The 26,401-nt window shown below is 36.1% G+C and overlaps 1 protein-coding gene across 5 annotated transcripts in view; it reads left to right on the top strand.

Moving 5' to 3' along the window:
* Positions 1 to 26,401, top strand: part of Fars2 (phenylalanyl-tRNA synthetase 2, mitochondrial) — a 440,323-nt gene that overhangs the window by 113,576 nt on the left and 300,346 nt on the right. For all 5 annotated transcript variants that reach the window (XR_011372252.1, XM_070024638.1, XM_070024637.1 and 2 more), the window contains exons 3-4: positions 727 to 886; positions 13,595 to 13,726. Coding sequence is in view for 4 of the 5 variants with exons in the window: in XM_070024638.1 (XP_069880739.1) it covers positions 727 to 886; positions 13,595 to 13,726 (292 nt within the window). In the remaining variant the exon portion in view is untranslated. The remainder of the gene's footprint in view (positions 1 to 726; positions 887 to 13,594; positions 13,727 to 26,401) is intronic.

Here is a 26,401-nt window from a genome sequence, read left to right as displayed (position 1 = left end):
ATTGGCAAAACAGCTTCTGACAAATAATAGTTGTGATTAATATTCAGTATGTTTCATGTAGTTGTTGCTCTATATTAAGTACTCCATATTTTCATATATTACATTTATAATTTATTATTATCCCAGTTTACTGATTATAATCAGAGACTTAGTCGCCATGTTACCTGCCTCTGTTTACATGAACAGTAAGTGGCAAAAACATGTTAGACCTGTTCTGGGCTTTGGAAGAAGAACAGTAAAATTTCAACATGTTACCTGTCTTCATGGATTTTTATAGGATTTAGTTCCTAAACTAAATTTTGTTACCTAGTCTTAGATCACAAAACCCATTCAGAAAGCTGGTGATATTATTTTAGAGACTGAAAGTCTGACCGACTGAAGTTTCCACTAGGTATGAGAATAATGTCTTTTGTTAGGAAATGACTATGAGAATATGCAAATGTAAAACAGATGTGTAAAAATCAGAACAGTGTCTTTTAATTCCCTAGAGATCCTCCATGTAATTTAGCATAGAGTTTTCCTCAAAGGTGGTACAAAGTAGATGTGAATTTCAGTAAGATATAATTTTAGTAAGATGTTAATTCCAGGTAATTATTGTAAAATGTAATTCTTATTCCCATACTGTAACTTAGAGCAAAGTTTGTTTTTAGCAGAGTTGCATATTGTTAGATATAGACTGACCAATATACCATATTGTATATTTGTTTTATTCCTCTTGGTTTACAGTTATTTGCTGGTATAAAGGATGGAGAAAGTCTGCAGCTCTTTGAACAAAGTACTCGTTCTGGCCATAAACAAGAGACACACACCATGGAGGCTACAAAGCTTGTAGAGTTTGACCTCAAGCAAACCCTTACCAGGCTTGTGACACATCTTTTTGGAGATGGTAGGTACTCAAATACCTTTGCTGTTGGAGACTTAGATGTCCATACTTACAGTATACCAGATCATTGAGGCTAGTTGTATGGAAATTTTCTTTAAAGGTATGAAATAATGGTTCAGATCTTTGTGAGATGGAGCCTATGGATTTCATAGTTCATTTGATCTGATGAACAGAATAATACGAAACTGGCATTAGCTAGAGAAAGAAACTGTTTACTACCTTGGATAAGGATGATAATAGAGTAAGATGAGAGTCATCAGGTTAGGGAGAAAATGTACTAACTTATTAGTGTGATTGTGTTACCACGTTATCATTAAGTTGATAGAGCAAGTTTCTTAATTGTGTAAATGGGCCCAGTGGGAAACTTCATGTATTGGCATAAATATTACTGTTATTAACAACAAACATATTAATAGTGTGTTTCCTATAAGAGGAACAATATTGTTAAGATCTAGAATCTCATTTTAATTACTTGTATTTCATTTTTAATTGTTAATACTCTCATTTCCTCCAACTAGCACCAAGTAGAGATAACAGTTTTCTAATTTTAGAATGATATGAAGCGAAAGTTTGACTTTTTTTTTTTGATTGTGACCTACATTTATGAAGTGTTTGTGTGCTGGGACTGTAGTTTAATTGTATACTTGAAGCTCTACGTTCAAATACTCAGCATTACAGGGGAAAAAAGGAGAGAAAAGAAATGTCTAGATGATACAATTATAGCACGGTTGAGAGTCTTCTTTATTCTTTTGTTCTTATAAGATTAAAAAAAACCAATAATTAATGATTAATGATTTTTAGAAGATTTACAAACAATTATATCCTCAATTATACTAAGGTGTAATTGACATAAACTATTCATATTTAAAGTATACAATTTGATAAATTATCATGTGATAAACTGATCACATTTGCACAGTCTTACAAGTTTTAACACCAGAATCAAGATAATAAACATATGTTTATCCTCAACTTTTTCTTCCTTAATTGTCTATATCTGATGGAGGTAGTCAGTCATCTGATGTTTTCATTGCTCATCAGTTTGCATTTTCTAGATTTATGTGAGTGTAATGCTATGCTGCATTGTGTAATCTTCAGAGTGTCACTAAATGTGATTGTTCATTCATCTAGCATTTACCTGTGCAGTTGGTGTATGTATGTCAATATTCCATTTGTTTTATTGCTGAACATTGTTATAGTCCTCAGCTTATCCCGTCAACCATCTATAGGAATTTTTGGCTGTATTTAGTTTGGGGCTATTATATGTAAAGTTCTTGTGAACATTCACATAGAATTTTTTTTTTAGACAGTATTTTATTCCTTTGGAGTTAATATCTAATAGTCGGAATGACTAGATTGTACGTTAGGTATATGTTTAACTTCCCCAGAAATTATTAAGTTTTCTTCTGAAGTGGTTGTAGTACTGGTAGTGTATGAATTCCAGTTGCTGTGTGTCTTCAGTAATATTTCTTCTAGCCATTTAAATTTTAACCATTCTAAAAGGAATATAGTACTTTCATCAAGTAATAACTTAGCATTATAAAGAACTTTTCCAAATAATCAGGCAAAAGGCAACCTAAGAAAGACATGGCTGAGCATAATGACAGATGACATATGTAGAGCAAGCAATAATCACACAAAGAATAATTACTCTTTGTAATCAGTAAAGTTTGTTACCATACTTCATATGAGAAATGATTTTAAAAATAGATATGTAATAAGTCCCATGGTTTCCCTTATTTGCAATAACTAGTATATGTCTGAGAAAAGCAGACTGACTGAGGAAAAAATGAAAAGAAGAGAAAGAAAGGAATGTTGACAGCAGATCTCATGCCCAGTGAGAAATGGTAGTGTGGGATCACCACAATGTTCTCTGAGATGTTTATCAAGTCAGTTAACATTAAGGCTTCAGTCTTCCCACTGTTAAGTAAAAGTAATACTTGTTTCACATAAAATAAAATGCAACATAATTTATAAAATATGTCTTATAAACTGAAAATGTTAATATGTACATATGGAGAAACGAAGAGAAGGAAAAGTAAGAAAGTTAAGAAAGAACCATTGTAAAAGGAGAAATTCAGTCAGAGTTTTGTTTGCTTTGTCTTTATTACATTTAATAGGATGAGATTTCTTTTATAACTGACTCTGACCCAGAAGTATGTTTTGTTCTGAGGATGGCTTTAACCCTTACCAAAGACCAGACTAATAATTTTTAAAAGAAAACACCATACTAGACTCTGAACAAGGATATACATTTTTCTGAATCTGGTCCTGAAGATTTCTTTGTGATATTGCTTTACATATTTGTATTGGTATAGGTTTCTTTTTTTTCTTCCAGTTTCTTCTCAGCTACTATGTGTTTTTTTAATTTAAAAGGTGATGTACAGAGGAGTTACACTTACATAAATAAGGAAATGAGTATAATTCTTGTCCAACATCTCCCCCCCCCATTTTCTTCCTCTTTCCCTTTCCCCACCCAAATCCCCTCTCCACCAAATTGTAAAGTTCATTTCCAACATGTCTTGTGAGTGTCACTTTTGCATAGGTTCACCCTTTGTCCTTTTTTCACCATTTCTGTGATTCCTCTTCTCATCCCTAATCAGATAACTTTTATACAAGACAAATTGTACTGAAATAAAAAACAGTGACAACAGGGACTAAACCAAAGAAGAAGAAGACAAAAAGGAAGAAAGATAAAGGAAATAATTGCATACAGCACAAAACAACAGCAACAACAAAGAACCCAAAAACCTCTTGTTTCCATATCATGTAGTTCATTTAGATTAGAATCATTTTATAAGGTCATATACATACATAGCTATTGAGCTATTGCAATCCTCTGCTAGAACTATCCTAGACATATACTAGTTATTACAAATGAGTGGAACCATGTAGTCTATGTTTTTTTGGGTCTGGCTTACTTCACTTAACATGATTATTTTTTTCCTTTCAAAAGCATTCACTGAGGTATAGTTTCCAAGCAGCAGATTTGTATGATATGATTTTTCTGACTATGAAGATTTTCTTGACATGGTAGGCATGCTCATGGCTAAGATTTAGGAGTCTTAAATTTTAAATGTGGTGTGTGTGTATTTGTGTGTGTGTGTGTGTGTGTGTGTGTGTGTGTGTGTGTGTGTATACATATATTTCAACAGTGTTCAGGCATATATTTGCTTAATTACTTCTAAATGTTGTTGACTTAGACTTTTTGGATTCAAATTTCATCAGAAGTATTACTCTTTTAACAATCATCAAACTCACTTTAAAAAATTATCTTTAGTTATACAAAGATATACAAAGCAGTTTATGACTACAATATATCTTGATAAATGTCACCCCTTTCAACATTCTTACCCATCCGTTCCCTACCCCCCCCTTACTTTTCTTAGTTTTGTAGGATATACATTGGATTCTTGACTGCATTCTATCTCTCTTCTCCTCTACCCCTTTCCCATTGACCTTACCCCACCCCTTTGGAGTACCCACTTCAAACTCTTTATTTGTAAGTTTGAATTAGAATTGTGCGATGGAATTAAAGTAAACTTGGAAAATGCATAGTGTTCATGTGCATTAAAGTCTGTCTGTGAAAAAAGTCTCCCGTTTTTTCTTTGCTTTTGGCTGTGATCATTTTGATACCATTTACACAGTACGGCAACCCTCAGAAAATGCTGCAAAATAGGTTGCCCAGACAGCTTTGCCTTGTCTCCAAGTATCTTTGTCACTGAGATTCTGGTTGTCTGAGTTGGCTGAGTCTGTCTTGGATATGCTTTCTAGCTTTTCACTCTGCTTGTCACTTCTTTGAGGACATCCGGGACAGAGTGGGAAGGTGACTCAAACCCGGGCCTGTTAATGAACTACAAGAGTGAGAAGGTATCCAATAAAAAAACCCAAAACACAGAAACAAACAGACTATGCTGTACACTTTTACTGCTTATGCTGAACAGTACTTGAGAACAACTCTTGAACAACTATTTGTGATTAGTGGCTGTTTCTCCTGATCTCTGAAAAAGGTTGCTTTCTTTTGATTTAAGGTTTTTCACAGGCACCATGTAGTTGTGGGCTTTTTTGTTTGTTTGTTTGTTTGTTTCTGGTATGTGTATCTTTCTATATATCTGTGACCTTCCTAGGTGTCATCAACCTGAATGTCACTAAGATTAATAATAGCAGTAATAACAAAGATAATAACAATAGAGATAATAGTTGGCAGTTTCAAACCCTTTGTTGAGCCATTCCAACAGTTTTATTTTTCTTTTGAATAAGAAAAAGGTAAAGTATCTAAGTTTTTAGATAAGTGAACCTGACACAGGGAAATTAATGACACGTGAAGACCACACTGTTGTAGTATCAGTGGCACAGTTTTAACTCACGTAGTCTGACTGCTAATCCCATGTTAGAGGTTGGCTGTTTTGAAAGGACAGGAAAAAATAACTTAAATAATATTCCTGAGCCTAAAAGGCCTACAAAAATTATGAAATGAAAATAAAACTAAAAATCAGGCCTCTCTCTAGATACTATTGTTTGGTTCTTTCCTTTCTTTTCTCTGCAGGTCTCTTAACTTCTATGGCAAAGACTCTATTTATTACATATCCAATTGTGTCTTACATACCAAGATCAGGTAATAAGTGAAGTTTCACTCTTCCTATAATTAATGAATGAATGGGAACTACTTTGCAGGTCTCAGAAATACTCAGTGGCTGCCGCCTCCTCCTTGTCCTCCTTGTCTTCCTCATCCTCGTCCTCCTCGTCCTCCTCCTTGTCGCCATGGTTGTCATAGTCATCCTAATCCTCCTCCATTTGGTGAGGGGTCTGGGTTTTGAATTCAGGACCTAGGCCCTGTCCCTAACCTTTTGTGCTCAAGGCTAGTACTTACTTGTGCCATAGTTCCCCTTCAAGCTTTTTGGTGGTTAATTGGATCGCCCCATTTGTTAGGAAATGGAAAGGCTTGGAAAAAATTATATTAAGTGAAGTAAGCCAGGCCCAAAGAAACATAGGTCCCATGGTTTCCCTTATTTGCAATAACTAGTATATGTCTGGGACAAGCAGAAAAGGTTAAAAGCTATGTGCATATGACCATATAAGATGATGTTAAGGGAAATGAACCCCAAGATAGGGACACAGATATGTTTTTTCCTTCTTGCTATTGTTTCTGATTTATTTGTAATGTTCCATATGATTTTTTTGTTTCTTTGTATGTTCTTCCCCCACGGTATAACCCCTGTTTTCATTGTATTTGATGTAGGGGTCCTGCATCTTGTATATACACTTCTGTAATTTGGGGAGGGAATGGGAAAAAAAACCCAAAATGCTTAAATAAGGATACAGATTAACCCATTGTAACAATGAGATTTTGAAAACTAACTATGTTGACAACGAACTTTACAATTTTTTCTGGGGTGGTGGGGGGGGGTGTAGTTGTGGAGGTGGAAGGGAAGGGATGGTAAGGGAAAAACAAAGGAGGAGATAACAATGCTCCATAGAAAATGTACTCATTAACTTGCTCATGTAAGTGTAACCCCTCTGTACAGTATTTTTTTTGTTGGGGGTCCTTTCATGGGGCCTGAACTCTGGGCCTGGGCGCTGTCCCTCAGCTCTTCAGTTCAAGGCTAGTGCTCTACCACTTGAGCCACAGCGACACTTCCAGCTTTTTTCTTTTTGCTTATGTGGTGCTGAGGAATCGAACCCAGGTCCTCATGCATGCAAGGCAAGCGCTCTACCACTGAGCCACCTTCCCAGCCCCTCTATACAGTATTTTTACAATAAAAAAACACATAAAAAAAAAGTCTATGGAGTTTTCTGCTTGGGCTGGCTTTGAATTGTATGTAGTCTTCAGATCTCAGCTTTCTAAGTATCTAGGATTACACATTGAACTCTGCTCAAAGACTTTAAAAAATATTTTTATGGTTTAGGCTTTTCACTTATTATTATTATTAAATTCCTTTGTTCTTGGAAGGTAAAATTAAAAATTAGAACATTCTATTCCTTGTGTCAATTTGTTCTTATTATAATGGCTTTAGTTTCAGGTTGTATTTTTCTCTTTCTTTCAAATGTGGTTTATATTATTTTCTGCTAACATTTCAATTGTACCAGCATCCTAAGGCTGTTATAAGATACATTATCATTTTATAATTAGAAAGAAACAAAACAACCTTTTGGACTATTTCTATGCTTGTGGAAGTCATTGTTATTTTTCAGGTCATTTCTTTGAGAGCAAGGATGGTAAGGAATTAGGATTCCTAACATTTTAATTTCTCCTTCTGTCCTTCAGGGTGTATAGCCCTTTTTGCACCATTTCAGACTTTGCTGTTTCCCTATAATGTATTGGGATTAGTCCGAAGGAGGGATGGAAGTTGCTGCTTTGCTGCCCACTTAGTTTGCTGCCTTTGGAGTATCATGTTTCTCTGGTTCTTTGTTTAGAAGCCACAAGGCTGTGGCAGTCATTCAACTGCACTTCCCAGAATCCCCTCCAAGGGTCCTGGTTGATGAGGGTTCAGATGGCCTCCAGCTGCTAGCTCCTTGAGGAACAGCTTTAGCTTCCAGGAGCCCTTTTACCATAGCCCTTCCCAGGTTTTTCTACATCCAGTGACTGAATGTTACAGGAGCTTTCAGGCCTTCCATAGGGTAGTTCTGATGCTGCCCATTCCAGTGCTCTGTCAAGGATCAGGCTTTGTTGGGCCCAATTGCAGGTAGGTCTCCTACTCTCTCTGCCCAATATGTTGCTGTTTCATTTTCCTTCCAGAAATGCTAATGCCTCCCAATTTATCTATTTGCCAACCTCACCTGCATCAGGTCCAGTATATGTTCTCATCCTACCTAGAGTCTTACGCTATGAAAGATGTTCTTGTCAGGAGTAAACCCAGGAGATACTGGTAATGAATACTACATATCTTGTACATATTTTCATGATTTAAAAAAATACATGAATCCTTAATGCAAACAATGAAAATTGAGACTAACAATTAGGTTTTCTAATTGTTCTACTATGATACTAAAGAATCTATTTTCAAAATATTAAAAAATTCATATTAATAATTTTTAAATCAGCACTTTGCTGTTTGATTTGAAGAGTTGTCTAAGAAAACTCCTATACAGTGAAGGAGCAAACCAATCCTTGCCTTCAGGCAGTGTTGTCTTGCTGGTATTCACTATAGCTTGGATATAATCCACAGCAAGCTTTTTGCTTTTCAGAAAAATTGCCTGGTGTGTTCAACCTTTGGGATGCAGGAAATGGAATGGGAAGTGCTCTGTTTTGTCAGTTGAGGTACTCAATGGAAATAGAACATTACCTCAGGAATCAGTTGGAAAGAGAACCAGTGAGTTTTCTATCACTTCCTTCCTTTGGGGCTCTACATGTTCATATGACCACTGGAAAATTTATTTTTGCACTGATTCTCTGTTCATCTTTGTTTATTTTTCCTTTTTTTTTTTTTTTTTTTTACATTGGACTGTCTCCGTTTTGCTGTTTTCAAGTTCATTAATCGTTTCTTCTGGAAGATCTAATTTGATATTCCCATCCTGCATGTTTTTCATCTCATGTGTTTTAGTTAGTATCTTTTTTCTATCTATCCTCTCTCTACTTTCCTTTAGCTTTTGAGCATAAGTGCCATTATAATATGTATTTTAAGGTCTTCTAATGCTGTCATCTGTAATTTTGTGATAGATTGTTATTGATTTTTCTCTACTTAATTTTTTTCTTCTTTGCTTAACCTGATCATTATTCATAGAATGCTAATATTGTTAGTTTTACCATGTGATGCATTTGGCACTTTTGTATTTCTAACAATATTCATAAGCTTTGCTTGGAATTTTAAAAATACCTTGATCTTCTCAGATCTTCTTTCCAAGTTTTCTTAAGCAAGATTGTTATAGTGTTTATTGTAGTTGGTTTTCCCTACTACTGATGCAGTACCTTTCTTAGAACTCTTAAGTGATGATCTGTGAATTATGAGGTCCTCCTTTCTGCTGTTGAGATTTGGTACTATTCCTGGTCCTGTGGGAGCTCCCAGCAATGTTCCTTCTAATCTTTGTGTATGGTGTGTTTCCTGGCCACAGGTTACCTCCCCCCAGATCCATCTACTGGTTACTATTCCATTGAATATTGATGGCATTTTCTGTGGATTTACACCATTCTATCTTCATACATCTTCCTCCACTCTATCTTGTCCAGTGTGCTCCACCCATATGGACATATTAGACTTCTAGCTCTGTATCAGCTCAGGTTCTGTATTCAAACTTCAAGTTTTGTGTCAGCTCACTGGGCTATTCTTGTATTATCCATTCTTTCTGGAACAATGTGAAGTCTTATCCCTCAGAGGTCAGTGTCTTTGACTATCTGATGTGCAATATTTTGAGTAGAAATATATAATATGTTTTCAGCACTTCATAGTCACAGGTTCTGCCCTTATGGACTTAAACAACTGTACATAGAAAATATTTTTTAAAATGTACATATAGCTGGGTGCTGGTGGCTCATGTTTGTGATTCTGGCTTCTCAGGAGGCTGAGATCTGAAGATGGGGATTCAACAAAGCCAACAAGGGCCAGGAGAGTTGTGAGCCTCTTATCCCCAATTAACCACCAGAAAACTGGAAGTAGAACTGTGGCTCAAAGTGGTAGAGTGCTAGCCTTGAGCAAAAAAAATTCAGGAATAAGGCCTAGGCCCTGAGATCAAGCCCCATGACTGATGAAAAAAATTAATAATAATAAAATAAGATGTATCTGTACAGAATGTATACAAGTGTTTTTTTATTGTTACTTTATGAATAATATAGTTATCATCTGTAGACACAGTACTTCCATGTATTAGAGGTAGGTAATCCATCTATCTGTCTGTCTATCTTAGAACATAGGTAAGGTTGTTTGTAAATATTCTGTCACTTTATACAAAAGCTTGAAATGCAGAGCATGGTTTCATGGGACCTTTTAGATAAACTACCTAGCACTGACAGTAGATAAAGCTCATCTACTATTAGTCTTGGATCTTGACCTATCTACAGCAATTCAGGGCCATAGCCTCAGGCTGTGTATAGATGATGGTTTTCTCATCCTTATATTGGGTACAGAATTTAGTGCCAGGCTGTAATTTCAGGATTTTAGCTTCCACCAGGTACTGCAGAGGGCAAGCTCTGGCTGCACTCCCCGATTGAGGGCTCTTCCTTATTGTTTCACTGCGCTGCATTTCTTTTCTACTTCTGGCTTATTTCTTTTAGTCTATGCCTTTTGAGGTTTTCCTTTTTATCAGCTGTTACTGTTTTGTGTTGGAACAAGGAGCATGACCTTGCTGTTTTGGGCTTGTGAGTACATTTTGTGTGGGAAACAAGCTAATGCTGTTTTCTCTATTAATTCTAAACAAGAGCCACGTAGGACTCAACTGTCAGACCTACCTAGCTCTGGTCTTCACATTTACTAACTTGGCTAGAAACTTAATAGATTAGATACATAAGTTGTCTGAGACACATTTTTTTCATTGGTGCAAAGGGAATAGTAATTTCTTTTTTTTTTTATTGTGAAAGTACCATATAGAGGGGGGGTTACAGTTACATGGGCAAGGTAATGAGTACATTTTTTTATCAAACATTGTTGCCTTCCCATCTCCCCCCTTCCTCCCCCCCCCCGTCAAAGTTTGTAAAGTTCCTTTTTCGACATAACATCTTGTACATCTCATTGTTACAATGGGTCTACCTATATCCCTATTTAAACAATTTGTTTTTGCCCTTCCCCTCCACAAAGTATACCAATATCAAATACAGTGAAAACTGGGGTTGTAATTTCTGTGTGGTGGTATTCCACCCTCATATCAATATAGCATAACTGACAGGAAGCATATGAAATATTTTGTAGTATCTAGCACATAGTAAATGAGCAACAAATGCTAATTACCTTAGAAAAATAATTTAGAAATTTTTATTTCATATTTCTTAAAGATGTTGGGCTTTTTAGTTTATTGGCTCATTTCTAGGATAGTATATAAAAAATATCACCCATCTAGTATCCAGTCCCTTTACTGCATTTCTTACATACTTTTCTTCACATATTTTTCTTACATTATCATAAAACATTATTATTATGTAGTTGTACAATGATGTTACAGATCTGTCAGTTTATGAGTACAGTGTCACTCCTTCCATAGCTGTCCCCCATTTTCTCCCTCCTATCCCTCAAGTTACATAGTTCATATTTTAAATAATGTGCATTGAATATAATGACCACATTAGAAGGAATGATTTTATTCCATTTAACAATCTAAAGCACTGGACTCTGAGTTTTGTGGTTATGTGGACCTTTAGAAAACATGAGGTATATTGAAGAACCTGGCCCTGCCAGGGTCTTAAGGCCCTACATGGGCATGAAGGGTAGGTCATGAATGACTTCCTTCTACTTGTGAAATGGCTTTGAAAGTGGTATTGACATTATAAATGCCTTAGCTCCTTAAAGGTGCCCTCTTCCTTTTTATGCCAATGGCATGGTTGCTAGATCAGGAAGATACTTTACCTTTGCTGTGAGAGAGATGAGAGAAATAAATAAATAGCAAGGGGTAAGCAGAGCAGCAGAACCTTGGGAGTCTTATACATGGGTACTCAGTTGTTCTACTAGCTACGGCAACTGTCTGAAGGAGCCAAATGAATTATCTTTTATCGTTAGTTTTCTGGTTCTTCGTCAGGGACCTGGCCTCTACTTTGACTCTCACTAATGATTAGCTGTATATTTTTGCCTCTATAGAAAGAATTGAGTATTCTAAAATATTGTGTAACATCTGTTAGGACAGATTAACAACATTTAGTATTTATTACAATTATACAAGCATTTACTGTTTGGTCCAACACAGTATTTTTGTTGCAGCATTGTTTTCAATAATAAAATGTTGAATAGTCTCATAGTCTATGTCTGTCAGGGACGTCTTATATAAATGTGGGATAGACACATAGTGAAACAAATTGTAAGTGTAGGAAAAGAAATGAGGAAGGACTCTGTGTTTTAAGGTGGGTAGGAAGTAGAATAGAATGGCATCTTATTGATAGTTCTCAGGAGGTAAAGATTGTGGGAAATGACCACTTATCTACCCACCCACCTATTCTGAATCATGTCCTTAGTTGGTCCTGCCATTGGTGCAGAAGTTGTGGTCCATAGGTGGTTGATACTGCAGACTTTACATGGCCCTGGAACTCCTATCCTCAATCTCTACCTTTTAAGTGTTACTCTTGTGAGTTACCATACCCAGTCCCAATTTCTGTTTTACCAATCTATAATAGAAGAAAGGAAATACTGTATTATCATTACAAACAAAAATCAATTGACACTTGCCATAGGCAATAGGTAATTGGGAAAAAAACATTAAAATAGAGCAAAGGGAGAAATTTGCTCTCTCCTATAGAATTTGATCCATAGAGAAAAACCCATCTTTTTATTCCATTATTATTTGATATTTGATCAATGGACAGGGAATTATGTATTAATTGTGAAGCTCAGGTTTTAGTGTTGAGTAGACCTGGATTTTTTGGCCCACTCCCATAATCCAAGCTACTCTGGAGGCTAAGATCTGAGGATCATTTATCTGAGGATCATGGTTCAAGGCCATCTAGGGCAGGAAAGTCCTGGAGACACTTATCTCCAATTAAATACCCAAAAAGCTAGAAGTAGAGCTGTGGCTTAAGTGGTATAGTGCTAGCCTTGAACAAAAGAACCTCAAGGACAGCACTCAGACACACACACACACACACACACACACACACACACACACACACTATATATATATATATATGTATATATATATATATATAATATATTCTTACTCATGACTATGTGTATTACTCATGACTATGTGTATTTGAGAGGGGGCTTAGGTTTTTGCAAACTATTTTGGGAGGGGCTTTTCTGTTTTGATGTTGGGGGTCAAATCCACAACACTGCACTTGTTAGGCAAGTGCTTGCCACTGAAGTACATCCCAGCTCTACTACCTGAATTTTAAATCCCACAGAAATCAGAATGTACAATAAATAAAAATAGTAACAAACCATTGCTTCTATCTATTGAGCACTTGCTATACCTCGACTCTCCATTCTATAGACCAGGGGAAAATACTTCATTGATTAAGTATTATGCCCAAAGTCACAAAGCTTTGGGTGTGGGACACCACCAGGACTTGGTTAGCATTTTTAATTCATTGGGGGGGGGGATACAGGGGGAAGGTTGCCATGGAGATTGGAAATACATTTAGAAATGTGAAACAGTCTTTGATTTTACTTAAATAGCTTTTGACTGAAGAACTTCCTTTTCTATCCTTTTAGCTCTTGTAATTAAACTTGTAACTTCTCAGAATTTTTCTTTTATCAATTGATATGCAAATCTGGAAGCCAGTGTAGTAAAAGTATAGTTTCTTTAGTTGTGATGTTCTGTTGTTGTCACTTATAAACAGAATTACCTGCTTTCTACTAATCATGGCCTAACTTTCTGATGTCATGTGGTTTCTGGGAATTGACAGGTGATTGATTTGGTTTTAGAGAGTCCTGGAACTACAGAAATTGTTTTACACATTAGAAAAGACATGCCCAGATTTCCATAAGTTTTAAATTTATTGCCTCACCTCACAGTGTTTTAGATTAGTTTGTTTGCTGTTTGTTTTACTCAGACTGTAGTGATTGGTATCTGGCTAAGTTTGATTGCAAGAAACTGTAGACTACTTTGTAATACTATTTGTTTTTCCTTTGGTATCTGCAGGGTTGGAGATAAGATGGGTGGACTGCTACTTCCCTTTTACTCACCCTTCCTTCGAGATGGAGATCAACTACCATGGAGAATGGCTAGAAGTACTTGGCTGTGGGGTGATGGAACAGCAACTGGTCAATTCAGGTAGACAAGTATCCTCAATTTTGTTGACAGGCTACCCCAAGGGATTCTCTCTTTTCCTACAGTTTTATTTGCTAGTCATTTACAGGATGTATATATATCTCTAGAAACAGCTTTCCTGATATTTGTTCAGTACTACTGGGTTCATATCTGACTCTGAGCTGAGGAAGAACTTTCTTAACATATCTCATTTTGAAAAGATCTCTTGTCTTTGGAGCTTTTCCTTGTCAACCTTGGCTACTTTGATTATGTGTTGAGGTTTTATATCGGTTGATATGTCATTGTTGCTTTGCAGTTGTCCCAGAGGTGTTCAATCTTTATCATCAAGTGCAATTTGTCTTCTAAATTATTTAAGAACAAATCTAATGCATAATTTTTTCTTGTTGCATTCATTGCAGTACCCCCGATTCAACAGCGACTTCACAAATAAACTTAAGCACATTGTAACAATCCTTGGGTTCACAATGTTTAGTTGTACTCTACCCTCAATGTAGGCACTACCATCAGTTAAGGGTAAGTGCAAAGACCAGTACTGATTAAATTGTACCCCTGTCTATAGGTACTTGAGAAAGTTCTTTCCAAGTCCTGCTCTTCTTTTCTTTTGCATGAACATTGCTTATTAAAAATAAAAGTGATAGCATCTAAACTTAATTTCAAAACTGTGATTTTTAAAAAAAAACATTGCTATGCAAATTTAATAATTTTCTTTGGAGTTTAAATTCTCGAGGGAAAGTCCAGAAATTAGCATTTGAGCTCAATTTGTAAGTAGTAATACCAAGTAGAGAGGAATGGATATTTACTAATGGACATTTGCTGTTTGACCAAGACACTTAGGTAGGTTGTGGATAGGAGTATGGTACCTATTCATCAGTGAGGGAATGACACTGAAGTGAGACTGAAGAGAAAGAGTAGTATGAAATGTAGGAATTGAGTTCCCTGGGCTTGGGCAAATCCCTGACCACCTCTTCTTGTTCTCAACTCCTAGTGAGTACTGTAGGTCATGTCAGTCAGTCACTGAGGTCATGGGTTTTGCAAAATAGAGTTTTTTTCACAAGGTATAAGTGTGAAGAAGCAGCAGCCCAATCTCAAATCCACTTCCCTGAGGATAGGGCTCAGAGGTATTTATGGAATAAAGAAACAGGTTGGGGCTGGGAAGGTGCCTCAGTGGTAGAGTGCTTGCTTTGCATGCATGAGGCTCTGGGTTCAATTCTTTAGCACCACATAAGCAGAAAAAGCTGAAAGTGGCACTGTGGCTCAAGTGGTAGAGTGCTAGCCTTGAGCTAAAGAGTTGAGGGACAGTGCCCAGGCCCAGAGTTCAGGCCCCATGACCAGCAAAAAAAATTTTAAAAAATTAAAAAATAAAATAAAAAAAGAAATAGGGTGGTTTGAGGTACAGGGAAAGGTGATTGCCAAGCAGGGAAAAGGGGACATAATCAGTAGACTTGTCATGCATATTCAATCTTCTTGGCTCTTCATAGAACATGTGTTTAGAAGTGGTGGTGGTAGATCCATCCGAGGACAGGGCTTAGCCTTCTGACAAAAGGTTGATATTTCAACGACTTGAGATAGAAATGGCCTTACAAATTCCTGAAAAACTGCTTAAAAAATTATTACCATAGTGACCATTCATCAGAGGAGTTTCTGATAGCAAAAGTAATGGGAGTGTGCTATTTAGCTTTGTGGTTTCTAAAAGCAAGTGGAACCACAGTGATATTCAGGTTTTTGCTCAGTTTTGCTGTTATGTCTCCTCTATCTGCAGTCTTTAGATTTAATATGCTTTCAGATACTTCTCCATTCTATTGAGTTAGATGAAGGGATGCCCAGCACAATACCAAATGCTTCATGGACAATTTCAATTTTTTTTTTTTTTTTGGTCAGTCCTGGGACTTGAACTCAGCCCCGGGCACTGTCACCAGTTTTCTGGTGGTTTATTGGAGATAAGAGTCTCATGGACTTTCCTGCCCAGGCTGGCTTCCAACCACAATCCTCAGATCTCAGCCTCTTGAGTAGCTGGGATTACAGGCATGAGTTAAAAGTGCCCTGCGACAATGTCAAATATTTAAATTGTTACTTTAGGAAAGTACAGTGAAACCCAAGAGAGGTGATCAGCATCACTTAGGGCCTATGAGCAAGAGTTGTAAGATGTGTACTTGGATGTCATGAAACCCAATGGTTTTGTTAAAACAGTGTCACCAATATCTGTATGTCTTCAGTCAAGTTGTTGTGCTTCTTGGTTTTCTCATAGTTGAAATGGGCACAATGTTGTTGTCCTCAGAGTTCCATTATAAAGATCAGGTAGGTGATACATATCAGTTTTTTAGTCTTAGCAAAGTAAGTATTCTGTAGAAATTAATAGCTAGTGTTGTAATATTTTGACTTTTTTTTTAGATGAATCATTTTGCAAAGAGATCTCTTAACTGGAAATGTTTTAACAGAGTGTCCAACATATCATAATGGAACTAGTTACCTCCATTGATCTGTAGTCATTCATTTACCCACAATTCTAGACTTAGTGATTTTTTTTTTTTTTTTTTTTTTTTTTTGTCGGCCATGGGGCTTGAACTCTGGGCCTGGGTCCTGTCCCTCAGCTCTTCAGCTCAAAGCGAGCGCTCTACCACTTGAGCTACAGCGCCACTTCCGGTTTTCTGGTGGTTTATTGGAGGTAGGAGTCTCATGGTCTCTCCTGCCCGGGCTGGCTTTGAACCGCGATCCTCATATCTCAGCCTCCTGAGTAGCTAGGATAGACTGAGTGATTTTATTTTTATTTTTTATTTTTTGGTCCGGTCGTGGGGCCTGAACTCTGGGCCTGGGCGCTGTCCCTCAGCTCTTCAGCTCAAGGCTAGCGCTCTACCACTTGAGCCACAGTGCCACTTCCGGCTTTTTTCTTTTTGCTTATGTGGTGCTGAGGAATCGAACCCAGGGCCTTGAGCATGCAAGGCAAGCGCTCTACCACTGAGCCACCTTCCCAGCCCAGACTGAGTGATTTTAAAAGTAAAACAAAACATAATAAAGAACTGAAGGGAAAATCAGCTATACATGTGCATGAGTTTTAATAGAAAATACAAAATACTGGGGTAAGTAAGGCTTATTGAATTGACCTTAGAGGCTCTATGGTCTTTTTTTTTTTTTTTAATCCAAAAGATTTAAGTGAGTTCTAGGCTTCATACCCTGGGTATGAAGGGTCAGAGATAAGAAGGAAATAACAATGATTAACTGAGGTATCCTGCATTCTAACTATATCCTCTATGGGATTTTCAAAGTTTATTCACACAGTGTTTGATACAGTTATCTGAAACAAGTTTCCAAGTCATTGTTGCACATTAATGAGACTTCTGTTCTATAGTTAGATCAGGTGTACCATATATATCACCAAGCAAACAATGATAGCTAAAATGCAGATATGATTCACAGTGGTTTTAGGACCTGCTTCAGGCTGGTGGAATTGCATGCATAAATTTAAATATCTTGCAAGAAAGGGAAATTAAAGAAATGGAAGAAGAGGTGATTTTCTGAAAGATACTCTGTGTGATTTTGGTAGTTTTTTTTTTCTTGTCAAGGTGATGTACAGAAGGGTTACAGTTACATAAGTAAGGTAATAAGTACATTTTTTTGTGGAACTTGTTACTCCCTCCCTCATTTTCTCCCTCTTTCCCTTCCCTCAACCTCTCCCCAAATTGTAAAGATCATTTCCAAGATACTATGTTGCATTGGTTCCCCCCCCCCCTTGTCCTTTGTTTCACCATTCTGATGTTCCCCTTCCCTTCCCTAATTCTCATAAATGTATATACAATATCAGATTACCAAAACCAAATACAGTGACAATAGGGAATGTACCATAGGGGGAAGAACACACAAAAGAAACAAAAATCACATAGTACATTAAAAACAATAACAACAAAGAAAAACCTCTTGTGTCCATGTCTTGGAGTTCATTTCGTTTAGCATCATCTTATATGGTCATATGTATGTAGCTATTGAGCTATTCTGCTCATCTGCTAAGATAATCCTAGATATATATTAACTATTGCAAATAAGTGAAACCATGGGACCTGTGTTTCTTTGGGTTTGGCTTACTTCACTTAATATAATTTTTTTCCAAGTTTTTCCATTTTCTAACATGGGGTAGCATCACTATTTCTGATGGAAGCATAGAATTCATATCAGATCATTTTCTCCCCTATGACCCAGCAATCCCAATTCTAGGCATTTACCCAAATGATCACAAACAAGGCCATACTAAAGCTACCAGCACAACTATTACTTATTGCAGCATTATTCACCATAGCTAAGATATGGAACCAGCCCAGATGCCCCTCAGTAGATGAATAGATCAAGAAAATGTGGTTTCGGTGTTTTTAGTTATTACAGTAAATCTTTCTTTTTGTTCTTAGACTTAAATAGTGTAATGGAATTGCCTTATATAAAATTAAAGTATGTGCTTGTCATTACCAACCTCAATCATTATTTGTCATGTGCAACTAACTTTCTGCCTTCTAAGTTCTGTAGCCTAAAATAGGACTAGTTCCACATAGTTATTCCTCCACTTGAACTTTACTGTCCTTTTCTACATTTTTTCCCTTCTTTCTTCCCCTTCTCTCTCCTCCAGTCCCTTCTCTTCTTAAGAGAGAATTTCTAAGAAGCAATATTAAGTGATGGTAATAGATTTCTCATTCTTTAAGTGATGGTCATAGAGTTCTCACTCTTATAGAGGATCAGATTAAGTACTGAAATTTCCAGAAACCAAAGAAGCTTATGATGGAGCAATGAAAGTAGCAGACACCATTTGAACTGTTACTGTATACCAGCATCTCAGAAAGCAAGACTTTCCAACTGTCTTTTGTTTAACCTTTTTATCAAGACTGAGAACAGTGATCCAGATCTAATAGCTAGTTGAAGTTACCCATCTTTCTGACAGCATTGAACTATTCTATAGTGCTGCCTGAAAACTAAAAGGTTTTGAAGTGGTTAGATTGATTTCAAAGAAATCATTCTACCTAACATAGAATGAAGATCTAAAACCAATAGCAGACAAAATTTAACTTGTTCTTTAATTAGTTACTTCTTAAGAATGGCTAGGCCACCTTGTGTGTTATCTCCTGTGATAGTCCATTTAATTAAAAGTATGAAATTAGATTGCCAATAAAATGTCAGAGAACATATTTTATACAATGAAGTTGCCTGTGGTGTATTATGTGCCTTTGTGAATGAAATAACTGCCTTCCAGGTGGCATAATCTTCTTTCTTAATTTATGTATCTTTAAATTACTTCAGGCTCCTTAGACTTAGTAATTGTGATGTGAGTATTTGGTGTTTCTCTGATGACTTGGATATTTTTATTATTATTTTTCTATGAGGAGGTATTTTGAGGACAGGACTGAGTCACATCCTTAAATATTACACATTTGTTTCCACTGGCATGACTAAGGTTGCTTTTGCTTTTTCATATGGTATATGGAGCAGAAACATCTAAAGCTATCACCAGGGATGACTACGAGCCATGATTGTGTCAGGAAGGAATTTACCATTTATTGAGTCTTCATAAAATTTACGAGATTGTACATAGGCTAAGGAAGAGAAAAAACTGCACATTAGAAAACAGCTTTAAAAAAAACAGAATCTATGTTCTTATATCCTCATTATTTTTTTAAATGATTCATGGGAAACTTGCAAATACATTCATATGAACAGTTGTTGCTTTTAAACAATCATTTTCCCCTTTATTTGTCATATATTTACAGTAGTCCTCAGGCTATAGGAAACAGAATAATCATTGCCCATTGTCCAATAATCATTGGAGAATATTACAGCACACAGACATAAAATCAGTGCTTTTAGTACTGTGTGGTATTTGTAACAGGAAAGTGGGCAGGGTGTGGGGGTAGATTAGAGAAGCTTATGCCAGAAGGTTATTGATTGCTTTTGGAAGGATGACATAGATATTTGAAATACACATCTCAGGAGAAAATGGGGAGCTATACTCACTTGCTGTCCAATGAAAACTTTTTACAGAATGTGGTGTTTGATATGGGCCTAAACCATGATTCTCAGATGTTTGAGGGCTAAATAATTTCATAGTTACTCACACAATCACACTGTTAGAGTTTGCAGATCTTGCATTGGGATTTACATTTTAAACAAGTACTCTAGATAATTCTTCCTAAGGGTTTTAACTCAGACATGCTTTGAAAATACTGTGATTATAGGAGTATAGTTAAAGTATAATGAAGTGTGCATTTTTAAACCATATAGTTGAATTAGTTTTTCTTTTCTACTGATGTGAGAGGTCCCAGGATGTACTGTCCTCCTGTTTTATTTTATAATGAAATAGGAAGACACATCTTTTTTAATAGCCTGGGTCCCACTGGATGGCCTGGTCATCCACATCCCTGCTGTCTTACCTCTTTGCTCAGCCATAAGGATGTGTGTCCTGCCAAGAACAGGATATGATCTTTAGTCACCTCATGAATTACTGTGCTTCTTACTGATGCATCCTAAGCTCCTGTGGACCCCTCACTTTGTGGAGTCTCTGCTGTCTTGTAGTTGCTGTGGGTGAAGTGTCGGTGCAGCATGTTGTGCATGGTCTCTGATAGTAGGGGTCCTAAAGACAAGGACTAATGTCTGTGCCTCCTAGTGGCAGTATAGCTGTAACTCAGGAAAGTGGTCCAGGGAAAACTGCCTAGAGCAGCAGGGTGGGCAGTAGCAGAGAATGTTGATTGGTAGTACAGAGCTCTCATATTTAAGGCCTCAGGTCACCTGGGGTATAGGTTAATAAGTTTTCACATTTCTATGTAGCTGTGAAGCTATGAACACAATCAAGATCATATTTTCATCTCTATTCAGTGTTTCCTCATGACCTTTTTGTAATCTGCTTCTCTGTACCACCCTGTCTTCAGGGCACCACTGATACCTGCTGTGAGTTTAGATTCATTTGTCTCTTGTAATATATTATGTAAATAGGATCATTATACAATAGTCATTCTTTACAGTCAGCTTATTCAGCCAACATACCAGTGATTCGGAGATTGTTTTCCTTGTTATGTGTCTGTCTGTTTGTTTGTTTCATTTTGTTACTTTTTGAGTAGTGTTCAATTGTATAAACATACTCGAATTTGTTGTTCCTTTTATTTGTTCGTGGATATTTGTATTATTTCTAGTCCGAGACTATTAAGTATGAAACCACTATAGGTATTTGTGTGAATGCCTTTGTATGAACATGTTTTCATTTCTTTTAAGAAGAAATCTGTGATTGGAATGTTCTGTATATGTTAGTCACATCAAAGGACTTGCCTAGTACTGTTCATTATTTTTATACCTAGTAGTATTTTTAGTCTCTGGAGTCTATCAATTACCCAGAAAAGAGTGTTTTCTACTATGATTATGGGGTTGTATATTCTGTCCTTTTATTCTGTCAATTTTTCTTCCATTTTCTGGAACTATATTACTAGGCATCTGCATTTTTATGGCTGGTTTGTTTTCCAGAAGAATCACCCCTTTTTTCATTATGAAATAACCACTTTTATGTCTGATAATTCTTTTTCTTGAAGTCTTTTATTTATTTTAAAATATCTATTCCAGCGTTATTGATTTTTCTCTGTAGTTACCTTACTATTATTAGAGTTGTAAATACTATTTCACATACATTGGAAGCCTCACTGTTTAATATTATATCTTTTTCTTTAAACACTATTATTCTTTTTAAGGAACCTAAAGTGAAAGTAGTATTCTTTTGGATTTATCTAGTTTCTTACCACTCTTCTTGCTTTTTCTTCACTTTTGAAGATCCGTGTTTCCTTCCAGTATTTTTTCCCTTCTGTATAAAAAAATCTCCCTTGACATTTCTTGTAGAACACATCTGCTAGTGATGAGTTTGTTCCTGTTCCTTTATTTGAACATGCCTTCAGTTCTTTATGATAAAGGATACTTTTATTGAATGTAGAATTACTGAATGATGACTCTTTTTTTCCCCTCCTAGCAATTTAAAGATAATGTTATCTTTTGCCTCTGGTTTCTAAAAGAAAATATTTGTTAATTGTTTTTAAACCTGTATATACTGTGTTATCATGTTTTAGCTATTTTCAAGATTATTTTTTGCATTGGTACTAAGACTTGAACTCAAAGACTTATGCTCTTGCTCTGTGGCTTGTGTTCTACCACTTGAGCCATACCTGGATCTGGCTTTTGCAAATTAATTCGAGTATCAGATTTGTCTGTCTAAGCTGCATGCAAACCTTGATCCATAGCTCTCAGCCTTTTGAGTAGCTAGGATTATGATCATGAAGTCACTAGTGCCTGGATCTTTTAACATCTTTATTCCTTGGTTTTTACCAGTGTGATTTTGATGTTTCTAGAAATGGTGCTCTTTCAGTCTATCTAAATCTCATATTAGTTCTTTTGATTTTTGTCCCAAGAGACTCAGACTCTCTCTCTTTTGTATTTTTTGTCTTTACAATTTTTGTTTTGTTTTCACCTTCATGTTTTACTCTGTCCTCTTACCTCCTTCTACTGCCTTGGTCATAAATAAGTTTTTTATTTCAGAAATATTGTTTTAAAATTGGCATTTGGTTCTGTTCTATTTTCTTGTTGAGAGTACCTTTATTTTCATTGTTGCCAGGTAGTTTTTCTATATACTTCACTTTATGACAAAATAAGTTATTTTAAATATCTACATAACAGTTTTAATATCTACGTTTTCTTGACATTGACTTCTGTGAAGAATTACTGACATCTTCCTGGTTGTCAAATAATTTTGTACTGGATGCTGGACAGAGTGAAGGGTCCAATTAGAATCCTAAGATTTCTGTTGGTGCTTTCTGTAGGTAAGCAGCCTAAGAAGGCTTGGCCTTGTGTGGTTTACTTCCCATGAGTAGTGAATCAGATCTTGATGTAAGTCTTTACTGGGTTTATTTGTCAACTTTTCTCATTGCCTTGGCAAAATATGTGGTAGAAACTACTTAAGGAAGGAAGAATTCATGTGCATGTGTTCAGTTGGCCCCAGGTATATCATGGCAATAGGAGTGTATAGAGAATGAGATAGTTCATTTTCTTGTAGATAGGAAGCAAAGAGAGACAAGAAAGGACCAAGAGCCTGATACTCACTGAGGACCTACTTCCTCCAGGTAAGTTTCACCACCTAAAGTTTCTAGAATCTTCACCAGGGACCAAGCATTTAAAACAGGATACATTCAAGCCACAACACAGGATTTGTTTAAAACTAGTACAACGGGCTTACATATCAGTTCAGTTCTCTCAACTTTTGCTGGGTTGGCTTGAGCCTGTGCTGTGCATGTGTTGCTCAGTGATTGGGCTGATACTTGACAGGTTTCATACATAGAATTTGAACATCTCCTTCTGGACTTTCTTCAACCCTCAATTATCCTCACCCATTCTAGATCACAGAAACCCTTCTTCTTGCATACAGACAGGGTTCTCTTTGAATTACTTGCCTGTTATGTTTTGTGGTTCTGCAGGTAGGGCCCACCTTTGAAACAAAATCATATGAGAAAAAAATTGTTGGAAATTACACTATGTATTACCTTACCAGGTTTATACTCTCCTTTTTACTTTTCCTATTTGTTTACTTTCCAGAGTACTTTGCTAAGTTGTTCTGCGTCCAATCCCAGAGATTTTAGTTGCAATTTGAGTGTCAATAGACTATAGTGAGCTTGTCTCCTGTGGAGGAACTGAATAGTATATTGGATTGTGAAGACACTCTAGGTAAAAGCATAATTGTATGACAAAAGCATGTGTTTTGGGGAATATATGGTTTTATTCACTCTTGCATATTTAATCCACCTACTTTTGTAAGTTAGAATTAAGTCTGACATAGTTCTGAGGCAAATAGCAAGTTGAGTTTGTCTGCCATATATGAGACTTGGGCTCCTTTTCTTCTTTCTTCCTTTATCTTTCCCTGTCCCTTTCTCTTCTGTATCAGTCTTTGCCTTTTTTTTCCCCCTTTAAAAACAGAAATCAAACTCATCTGTATTAGCCTTGTATGTAGGATTTGTCAAGCTGTCAGAACAGGACATCCGTTCAAATATTGGTATAGTTTTTTTTTTTTTACTTTTCAGAATGGATATTCATTGGTAAGGATTTTATTCTACTATAAAGCAATCTACAGTAGTTGAAAATTTAAATCTAGTATTAAAAAGAAAGCAAAAGTAATATGATAATTTATATTAAACTTTAAAAATCTTAGGTATTTATATACAAAATTATCACAAATATTGTAATATATGAATATATAAAATAAAGATAGAATCCTACTTTTTTGTATTACTTTTTACAGTGGGATATGTTATGAGAATCTTTTCATATTGACAAATATCTATAAGCATCATTATTGCTGCTAATGGCCACATAGCTGTTGTGGTTACATGTGTGGTCACTCCCATACTGATGAGTTGTAGATAGTTTAGTGTTTATAGGTGTTTCTAAACACTTTATTTAGTATTTGCTTAAGATACTTTATAATGCATACTACTGTGTGTGTATGGTTAGGAGAGAAATTGCCTACAGTAGTTGAAAGTGTGTTTTTTTCCCCACATCCTTATGAGTAACACTGAACCGAATTGCCTTACCATTTAATTTTATGGGGAAGTAATTTTGTCCTAGCATTATTTTTAATTAGCCATTTTCTGGTCAATAATGTAGTTGAACATGTTTTCCGAAGTTTTTTTTGGCTTAGTTTGTTTTCTAATGACACTTGAAAAGGATGGAGGGATATATTCTACATATTTTCTTTTGTTTTTCTTAACTTTATTCTCATTTCTGTAAGCCTTTCTATATGTCCATTTCTATCCTATCTTCCCTCTTTCTTTCCTCCTCTCCTTCCTGTGAGATAGCACTGTTCTGAATGTTGTTATTGTCTTGAGTTTCACAATTTTACTATTAGGTTATAAAAAAGAACTTTCATCTGCTTCTATATTTTTACAAACAGAATCATACTGAAGATAATTGTGATTCGTAATACATTATGAAATCATGTCTGTTGTTACTTGTAAGGCTTTAGTTGTTTTCAGTACTTAAATTCTATTGCTTATTCATACATTTAATAACTATTTTATTATTTGAAAATTATTGGTTTTTGCTGTGCATTCTTGTATTCAGGTATGTATATGTGTAACACTTTCTCTAAGATATATTTTGTAGAGCAGAATAACTGTTAATTTAATACTTATGAACACCTTCAGCTTTATTGAGTAACTCTAACTTGTTTCTTAAAATAGTTTGCCTGTTTTGCAATTTCTTGAGCCTTTGCATGGAACTTCATGTTGCCATACATTTTTTTTTTTGGTCAGTCACGGGGCTTGAACTCTGGGCTTGGGTGCTGTCCCTGTGCTCTTCAGCTCAAGGTGAGCCCTCTACCGCTTGAACCACAGCACCACTTCTGGTTTTCTAGTGGTTTTATTGGAGATAAGAGTCTCATGGATGTTCCTGTTCAGGCTGGCTTTGAACCACGATCCTCAGATCTCAGCCTCCTGAGTAGCTAGGATTACAGGCATGAGCCACCGGCGCCCAGCCAATACATCATTTTGAACCCATGGCCTTATTAAACTTATTTTGTTAGTTGGTGAGTTTAAAACAGTAACTCAATGTGGCTTTCATTTGTATTTACCTGATTCCTGTTAAGGTTGAGCACATTTTTATACATATATTGATTGAACATTTATAGTTTTTCTTTTGTTTAACTATAGTTTATATTCTGATTCTCCTTCCCCCACTTTTCTAGACACCTATCTTCTCCCACCCTCATCTTCAACACACAAAGTTGAGATCATCCTGCCTCAGCTTCCCAAGTGCTGGGATTTCTGATGTGCACCACCATGCCTGTCTGTATTGCTCATCTCTCTCTTTTTTTAGTGAATTGGTAGGAATGTACACTTTTATTGGATAGTGATCATTTGCTATTTCTCTGTATTACTATTCTCTAAGTTTGTGGTTTTGCTTTTCTATTTTTCTAAGTTGGTCTTTTCTCTTTTGAGAAATGTTAGATTTCTTTACACCACATACATTCCCTGAAGCAGTCACTTCATTGGGAAATGTGAGTGGGTGTTAAGTTGACAAGTTCCATGAAGGTAACCCTTCTGCTTGTCATGCTTGGTTCTCCTAGTTTAAGTCTCTGATGTTATTGCTATGCTATTCATCTTTTCAGCACTGGGATTCTAAATGTTTAATGACTTTCAGGCATCTATACTCTCTCTGTGGTGTTTTGTCAGATTTGGTCCCTCCCTCTGTGACAGTTTCTCTTGGCTGGAAAGATGTGTTCTAGGATTAGCATTGAACTTGTCTGACTAGGAAATGTAGCTCCAAGCTTGCCTGGGGACCCCAGTTACACTACTTGTTCAGAATTGGATTTATTTCTTGATGTATTTTTTCATTCTTTCTAATCCTGCTTCTAATTCATACCACTTTTCGATATTTCTCCTTATCATAAAAGTAAAGGTTTTAGCACTAGTTTTAAATTACACATACCTACATTTCTTCTGTTTTTACAGCTGTTATGTGTTGCCAACTGTTGGCTATGTAATTTCTATACATAGAAAGTAGGGAGATTCTGTCTCTTGAGAATTTTCTTTTCAAAGCCTAAAGTTTTATATATTTGAAGACTATATAAAGTCTTTACCATTTAATTTCAGAGTCCTCCTCCCATTCATATGAGCTAAATTTTACATTTCTTTC

This window comes from Dipodomys merriami, unplaced genomic scaffold, assembly GCF_024711535.1.
Source record: "Dipodomys merriami isolate MVZ:Mamm:240054 unplaced genomic scaffold, mDipMer1.0.p SCAF_16, whole genome shotgun sequence".
Lineage (NCBI taxonomy): Eukaryota > Metazoa > Chordata > Mammalia > Rodentia > Heteromyidae > Dipodomys > Dipodomys merriami.
This window is presented reverse-complemented; position numbering and strand designations above follow the sequence as displayed.